The sequence below is a fragment of the Dasypus novemcinctus genome, chromosome 17 (genome assembly GCF_030445035.2).
Source record: "Dasypus novemcinctus isolate mDasNov1 chromosome 17, mDasNov1.1.hap2, whole genome shotgun sequence".
Classification (NCBI taxonomy): domain Eukaryota; kingdom Metazoa; phylum Chordata; class Mammalia; order Cingulata; family Dasypodidae; genus Dasypus; species Dasypus novemcinctus.
Genome location: NC_080689.1, coordinates 85141104 through 85150192, shown reverse-complemented (window position 1 = coordinate 85150192; position 9089 = coordinate 85141104). Strand labels below are relative to the sequence as shown.

Here is a 9089-nt window from a genome sequence, read left to right as displayed (position 1 = left end):
CCATTTTTGGGAAGTGAAGCTTCGAGTTTCAGCCATGGAATTACTTCTTAAGCAGCACGTGTAGCCAGTGGAAGATGGGCACCAGTCTCTGCGATATGGAATGTCCTACTCACAAGTCTTCTCTGCAGATGGGGATTATCCTCCTTCCAATCTTTCAACGATGTTGCATGATGACCTTCTTGTCTCCTGGAGCCACCAGACAGGTGCTTTAGATAGCTCTGGGGATTACTAACTGCCCTGTAGCATGAGCTGACTCTAGGAGCTCCTTACTCTGCCACCATCTTGCTGGTCTTATTTCTCCTTACTTATATACTAATATGCAGGAAGAGGACATATCTTGTTGTGCATTCTCTAATAACACTAAGTTGGAAAACTAATTGCATTTAGCAATTTATTTACAGTTGCTAGATTCACACAATTTTGACATAACATGTAGAAATTTTTAAAATATGCATCTCTGAGTATAAAGTATTTCATACTGAATCCTCTGCCATGATGGCAGCAGTAGATGTCTTCAAACTCCAATGTCTCATGACTGGCATCCAACATTGATGTTGCCATCAGGAGTGTCCACCATCCATCTGTGGTAGGAGAGGGCTCATGTCTTTCTCTTTTTGTGATGTCCCAGACTGTGTTAATTCCATCGAACTTCCAACACATTTCCTATATGCTGCCCCAGCTTGTGATCAGATCTGTAAGCCACATGATATTCATTTTGTACTTTCATATGAGTTAGCTTAAACCCACTCCATTTCTGTTGTTTGCATCTAAGAACACTAATCTCCAAAATATTTTTCATATTTGGTAGCATGGCTCTGTATCAAAATTTATTTTTCCTGAATATTTATGGCTATGCTAACCTATTTTCATTTCTGCAAATTTATGAAATAACAAAAAAGTCTAAAATTACTCATTAGTTTATTTCTTAGAATTCTGTTTTACTTGTAAATAAAGTTGACATAATTGATTTATATCAATTATTTATTTATCTTTTCATTCATATACTTATTAAACAAATACTAGTTGCAATCTCATACAGTCCTGGTACTTCTTTTTGTACTAGGATTTTAATAATGGCTGTTAATGAATAACATGACTTTTGAATGAGAGAGAATGGGAGATAAACCCAACAAAATACAGGGTTTTTCCATCTCAGTGTGTTGGTCCTATGAGGGCTCACTTACCTTGTCAACTAGGTGACAGTGCCTGCAGGACTGGGGCGATGCTTTCCAGGAAGCTTTTTTATGCTCTGAACCAGCATTCAGTCTATGGTGCTATTTCTCCCCTAGCTGAGAGTCACAATCCTGGAATCAAGCGGTGGAAATGCGAGGGGCACCACTCACTAATACCTTAGTTATCCACAGACTAGTGTCCTGTGCCTAGAAGTGTTCATGAAATTGTTATCTGCATAGTTCTAAAAGTATCATTAGTTTTGGGTAGGAGTAAATGAACTGCTTTATCAGACCTTCAGAGCTGAAGCTATTTTACATATGACCACTAGGTGGAGGTGTTACACTTCAGTTCTGCTAATCACTCTATTAGTGATTTTAGAAAGTGGTCAGCTTAAATGACAGTCCTAAGGGTGACTTGTAAATATTTGGTGACTCATTTCTGGGAGTAGTACTGTATTAAGGGCAATACAGAGGACTAGTTTGGGATATATTAAGTGAGATTCCTTTGGGATATTGAAGAGGAGCTTCAAATATCTGTTTAAAATTTAGACTGAAATAGATACACCATACGTGCACTGCATCTTAATCTATCCAATGATATGAGTCTATTCCACGTATATTTTGGCACCATATTTATAACATTTAATTAAGTTATGATATTACACTTACAGATGCATGTATTTTCTTACAAATTCATTTTTTCAAGATGGCTGCAGTTGATTTGAAAGGATACAACTGCTGATAAAATATTTCATTTTCTGAATTGTGCTGAATAGTTTTCAAAATTGTGGTGTTAAGTTGATGTCTCGCCTTTTGCAGGAGTGTAGTTACATTTCCTGTGGTCATGATATTTTTCCCTTTCCATTATTTATCTTCACAACTCACTGCACAGGTACGTTTGACTTTATACTCTCTATGGATTTGCATATGCTCCTTGGGGACTTGGTTGTCTGCTCAGAGCTCTATTAATGCAGGTTCCCTGGAGATGGGGCCTGAGTACATCAGACGGGTGAGCAAGATGATGTCACATTCCCAACTGCTTGTCCTGCTGGTGTTCTGGGCCTCAGGTGAGAGGTTTAGAAGAGTATTATCTTTATAAAGCTGGAGGATTGTTTTAACATGCAGAGTGAGCAAACCATTTCATCTAAAGCAGATCTGAATATATATGATAAATAAGAAAACCTACATTTTGATTCATATTTTATACATTCGTGATTTAATGTATGCTCTATGTTCTTCTCTGGTTGCAGGTGCCAGTGGGGACATCGTGATGACCCAGTCTCCAAGCTCTGTGGCTGCATCTGCAGGAGAGACCGCCACCCTCAAGTGCAAGGCCAGTCAGAGTGTTAGCAGCTACTTAGCCTGGTACCACCAGAAACCAGGACAGGCTCCTAAACTGCTCATTTATCGTGCATCCACCCGGCCATCAGGGGTCCCTGATCGATTCAGTGGCAGTGGGTCTGGGACAGATTTCACTCTCACCATCAGCAGATTCCAGCCTGAGGATCTGGGAGATTATTACTGTCAGCATGGTTATGGCTATCCTCCCACAGTGCTTCAACCTCGAACATAAACCTCCTCCCCAGGGCTGTAGGGCAGTGAATCTTGCAGCACCAGCTGCTTCCTCTTCAAATAAACTTGAATATATTTGTGTCCCTCATCTGTATGAGAAACCACATCCTTTAGGGGACTGTATCGTAGAAATCTTTTTTTCATTGAGGAGATCAAAGGACAGGGTGAATTGACTGTCTAGGCTAGGGTCTTTTAAATTTACAGCCTGATTGATTGATTTTTTCTTCACTGTATCTCCTTAATTTTTAAAATTCACCATCTTCTTTCCTTACCCCTTCCATCTTCTTCCTTCTCCCCCATGATCCTCCAACTCTGTTCCTTCCCAAGGTTAAATCCTTGATCCTTCATATTCAAACCTTCCCCTGTGGAAGGTCATTTACCTCCCTTACTCTTTCCTTCACTGGACCCTTTCCCATCCATGTCTTTCTTTTCCTTTTCACAAAAGATGGTTTGATTTGCTACTCTAACTTCTTTTTTAATTTAGATAGCTATTTTCATTTCTTATTACCATCAAATAGTAACTGTGGGTGCCTTAATATACTATACTCATTGAAGAATGCTTAGGTTATAAGGGATGATGCTCAGTCAGTGACATATGTTGATTTCAGTTTGGCCTCTGTTCTGTGGCTGGAACTGAAAGCTCCACTTTCAAAATATGGGGGAGGAAAAGACTACTAATGAGTAAATTTGGTGGACAAAAATATAAACCTAAGAACAGCTAAACTTTGAAATTTTTCAAGTGAGAAAGAGGCCGGTAACTGGCATCTTAACTCAGCGCCTGGCAGAGGGGAAGCTGGGATGACTGAAATTCACAGTGCTGGTAGGAAGCGGCTTCTTTCCATCCAGGCCATATTGCAGGTCTAGCCTAGGCCCCAGCCCCACCTGTACAGGGAGGAAGCTGGGGGACCTGCAGCAGCCTCTCTAGGAAATTACTGGCCAGGACTTGGAGGCATTTGATCACCCGATGTTGGCAATGCAAGTCACCCAGTGCAATTCTGTGGCTGGAATTGGAAGCTCCATTCTCAAAAACAGGGGAGGAGGAAATGCTTGACCACTACTTGCAGCTACTGATTAGTAAATTTGGCTGGCTAAAGTATAATGCTAAGAACATCTAAAGTTTGAAACTGTTGAAGTCATGGAGAGGCCATTGCCTTCCATTTTGACCCTTTTCCCAGCATGTGGCCAAACCATACTGAACAAAAATGACAGTGACTCTAGTAACCAGTTTATTTCACCCAGATAAACCTGCAACCTTAGCCCAGACTTCAGCCCCAACTTTGGCAGGGAGGATGCTGTCAGGCCCTGCACAAGCCTATCCAGGTAACGAACGGTACATTTGGCTGGCAAAGACTGAATAATGAGAATTCTACTGGGGCAACTGTGGTCATCTTTGGACCTGAACTGCATAGATTGTTGCCCACATATACAGCTCCACCCCTACCCAAGGCAAGGGAGAAAGGGGTGTGAAGCTTCATCAGTCTCTCTGGGCAGCTACAGTCTAGGCTAACACAACTTGTATTATTCCACAAAACTGTGACTTTTTCCCTACCCCTGGCAAAGGAGAAAGTTGGGAGAAGCTTCCTTGGTACCTTGTGCAATGAGCGCAGCTTCAGCCTCCATATCTTGTAACACCAACTGCATCCTTGGCTCCTACTGCACAACCAGCAAGGGAGAAAGGGCAGGAAGCCTGAAACTAATGAGAAAAACTACACCCAGAGTAAATACTCTAGTAAGCCAGATGCCAAGACACAACAAAAAATTATAATCTACACCAAGAAACAGGAAGCTATGGCCCAGTTAAAAGAACAAGATAAGCCTCCAGATGACATAAAGAAGTTGAGACAACTAATCATAGTTGTGCAAACAAATCTCCTTAATAAATTCAATGAGATGGCTGAAGAGATTAGGATATTAAGAAGACACTGGATGAGAACAAAGTAAAATTTGAAGGCATACATTGAAAAAAATCAGATCTTATGGGAATGAATGGTGCAATATGTCAAATTAAAAAATATTGGAATCACAAATAGCAGATTTGAGGAAGCAAAAGAAATGATTGGTGAGCTTAAAAATTCGCCTCTGAAAGTGAACATAGAAATAAACAGATGAAGAAAAGAATGGAAAAAATTGAACAAGGTCTCAGGGAACTAATGACATGAAAAATTGTGAATACATACATGTCATGGGTATCCCAGAAGTAGAAGGGAAGGGAAAGGGGATAAAACTAATATTTGAAGAAATAATGGTAGAAAATTTCCCAACCCTATTGAAGGACGTAGATATCCGTGTCAAAGAAACCTAATGTACTCCCATTCAAAATACTCCAAATAGACCAACTTCAAGACACACACTGACCAAAATGTCAAATGCCAAAGACAAAGCGAGAATTCTGAGAACAAGATAAAAGCATGCAAAAAAAGTAAGGATACCCAATAAGATAGAGTGCTGATTTCTCACAAGAAACCATGGAGACAAGAAGACAGTGGTATGATATATTTGTGATACTACAAGAGGAAAACCTCCATTTGAGAATCCCTTGATCAGAGGATACATAGGAGGGACTTCTGGACTTGTTCCTCATTTTTTAGCATTTTAAAATTTTTGTACTTATTTTTTCTTTAGTTAGGCCAGTAAATTATTCAGGCAGGGAAGGGAGAGAAATGAGAGAAAAAAATATATCATGGGTCCCAAGTAGAAAAGAAGGGTCTGACAAGTGATAAAGTGAGTTAATTTACAGACAATAATTTCCCAGTATAGATTGTAAATGCCCATGATTTTTTTTTTACTAGCATGTTCATCCATGTGGGGGACGTTAGAACTTGAAAGATAAAAAGAATGAGTAGAGAGTGAAGGGTCCTGGGAAATTATGTGTGATTGAGAGGCAAGATTCAGCACCCTAATGAGGTGAGTGGTCATAAATTTAAAGTGAGACAAGTTAGAACGTTTCTCCAACCACAGAGACATGGATATGGGCATGTGAAGTGTGGGGTTTTTACCATGGGTAGTGTTTTGCTGGATGAAGATAATAAAATACAGGAAGGGCAAGTGATTTCTTGATGTATGTAAGGGAATCACTATTAAGCAGCATCACAGAATTTAATCTTGGTAAGTAGGGAAGTGAGAATATGAGGCATTATGGAAAATGAAAATAGATTTGTTAAAATGTATTTTTCAAAAAAGTAAAATCATGATTTTCCTAAGGAATATAAAAAATTTTGTTAAAATTTTTATTTTACTCATATGATATGAGGGAACCAGACAGAGATTATACAGCACAGATCTATATGGAATACAGGAATGTAAAGATGAATTACAAATGGAGACAAAATGATATTTTAAAGAAAAAATCAGATATTTATTTTTATTCATTTAAATTCATACTGAAGAGGAATGTTTCAATATTGCAAAGGGTTAGAGTGTTCAATTTGATTTTATCTTATTCCTGAAGAGTTCTTCCCCTTTCAATTTTTAAAAATCAATTTTATTGCTACATATTTTTAAACAAATAAATTCTATTGATACATGCTAACAAAGCATACAATTCACCCAAATCATACAATCAATGGTATTTGGCTTAATTACATAGTTGTGCATTCACCACTACAATCATTATTAGAGCATTTGTAGAATCTAATAATGATTGCTAGATGAGTCTGCAGGGAACCTCTGGTTCAGGCAGAGAGCTTGGTGCACAACAGGGACACTGGAGATTTCATGGCTTACTTTGCCCTTTCCTAGAGATCCTGAGAAGCAGCTGGGGGCAGATAGCCCTGCTCAACTCTACCATTAGCTTGGTCCAATCTCTCTTCCTATAAAAGTCAGAGGACCTGGAGGGAGAGTGGGAGCCAAACTCCCTAGGCACCAGGAGCTGCAGTGAGGCACTACTGCATCATGTCACCCAGGGACGTCTGTGACCACTACAGGGGTGCTGTGAGCATGCCCATCCCAGTAGGAGGGAAAGGAGGGAAGGGGGCAGTGGGCGCCACCTTGAGGGATCTGCCTCGGCTTCCTGAACCAGAAAGGCAAGTCAGAGGAGAAAAGAGCTCTGGTACCTGCACTGCGCACCTAGCACACAGGAGAGGAAATCTCAGAGTAGCAGGATGAGAGTGGATGCAGAGATATCATTTGTTTATTGTCTGTCCCACCCAGTAAAATGAAACCGTTATGAGGTCAGGGCTTCTTTTTATTTCTTTCTAAGTTAATGTCTTAAGTTTAAAAATGTTCCTGATGTTGTTTGCATAAGTCTAGAAATATCACTGATTTTGGGTGGGAGTAAATGAAGAACCTGCTCTATGACACCTTAGGAGCTGAAGCCATTTTACCTATCACCAGTAGGTGGTGAAGCTGCACTTTAGGTTACTAATTACTTTGTTATTTGACAAACTGACCTAAAGGGCAGTGCTAAGGGTGACATCTAAGTATCTCGTTGCTCATTTTCACAGATAGTATTTGCTGTGAGGGCAATGCAGGGGTCTGATTCTGGATATAATGAATAACTGGAGAGGAGTTAGCAGCAATTCTTTTGGGATTCAGGTTTCAAACAGCATATGAACAATTCGAAGACATTAGACTCTGAGAGATACATTTAATAGGTATATTTAAAATTATAGGTTCAAATAAAAGGAGTACAAGAATCATAAGTAGTTAGTTGTATTATGAATGAGTATAGCTTAGTTATATTGGAGAAGTAGATTATCATGTATTACCAAATAAGGCCCACCAAAGAGATGGTGATCATGAGGCAGTGTTCCTTGTCTCTGGTTTGAAGTCTTGTCTTTTGTGATGGTTGGATTCATGTGTCAACTTGTCCAGGTAATGATGCCCATTTGTTTGGTGAAGCAACCACTGGACTAATTGTTGCTGTGTAGATTTAAATTATCAGTAAATTGAAAGCAGTCAGAAGAGAGAACGTCCATCTCTACTTCTGCCTGCCAGTTTCTCCTGGGAATTTCATCAAAACCTTTCTTTGGAGTTCCCAGCTTACAGTGCTCTATAGAATTTGTATGTGTGCATCCCAACAGTCATTTTAGACAATTTTATAAGACCTTGTAATATTTTTATGTCAGTGCAAAGAAATTGTGGTTTCAGACTGTTAATTTTACATCACCATAACCAGGCTCAAACACATCTTTGTTAATCAAAATAGGAATCATTACAATCAACACATTTTTGTTTATTCCCGTAGCATAAAAATCTATGCTTTGGAATTCGAAGAACTCTTGGAAAGCATTTTCTGCATCCTGCTGGTTGTGGAAGTGTTTTCCCTGCCAAAAGTTATTAAGATGCTTGAAGAACTGGTAGTCGATTAGCAAGAAGTCAGGTGAATAGGGCAGATGAGGCAAAACATCGTAGCCCAATTCGTTCAACTTTTGAAGTATTGTTTGGGTTACCTGAAGTCGAGTGCTGTCATGGAGAAAAATTGGGCCCTTTCTGTGGACCAATGCCAGCTGCAGGCATTGCAGGTTTCAGTGCATCTCATGGATTTGCTGAGCATGCTTCCCAGATGTAATGGTTTCACTGGGATTCATAAAGCTGTAGAGGATCAGACCGGCCAGATGAGCAAACAGTGACCATGGCCTTTTTTTTTGGGTGCAAGTTTGGCTTTGGGAAGAGCTTGGAGCTTCTTTTTGGTCCAGCAACTGAGCTAGTTGTCACTGGTGGTTGTATAAAATCCACTTTTGCCCCTGTCACAATCCAATCAAGAAATGATTCATTCTTGCTAGAGTAAGATGACACTTCAAAATGATGATTTTTAAAATTTTAGGTCAGCTCATGAGACACTCAATTATCAAGCTTTTTCACCTTTCCAATTTGCTTAAAATGCCATAAAATGGTCGATGTTGAGTTCTTCAGCAACATCTTCTGTAGTTGTCAGAGGACCAGCTTCTATGATAGCTCTCAATTGGTTGTCAACATTCAGTGGCCAGTCACTATGCTCCTCATCTTCAAGGCTCTCATCTCCTTTGCAAAACTTCTTGAACCACCACTGCACTGTACGTTAGTTAGCAGATCCTGGCCAAACGCATTGTTGATGTTGCAAGTTGTCTCTGCTGCTTCTGACCCATTTTGAACTCAAATAAGAAAACCGCTCAAATTTGCTTTTTGTCTAATATCATTTCCATAATCCAAAATAAATATAAAATAAACAGCAATTAATAAGTCAATTGCAAAATTTCATGAAGTGAGAAATGCACATTAAAACAATTTATAACATAACTACATTTATTTAACAATATATGCCAATATCAAATGGCAATTTCAACAATGTAAAACCACAATTACTTTTGCACCAAACTAATAATTACAGATAGCTCTTGTCTTTTCTGTTTTTCTTTATACCACTAA

At 39.3% G+C, this 9089-nt stretch overlaps 1 gene segment (V, D, J or C); it reads left to right on the top strand.

The window, feature by feature from the left end:
• Nucleotides 1-2162: 2162 nt before the first annotated feature.
• LOC101428256 (immunoglobulin kappa variable 1-39-like) lies at nucleotides 2163-2745 on the top strand. The segment is given in 2 exon segments: nucleotides 2163-2239; nucleotides 2423-2745. Coding segments are annotated over 2 exon segments (372 nt in total).
• Nucleotides 2746-9089: the final 6344 nt, after the last annotated feature.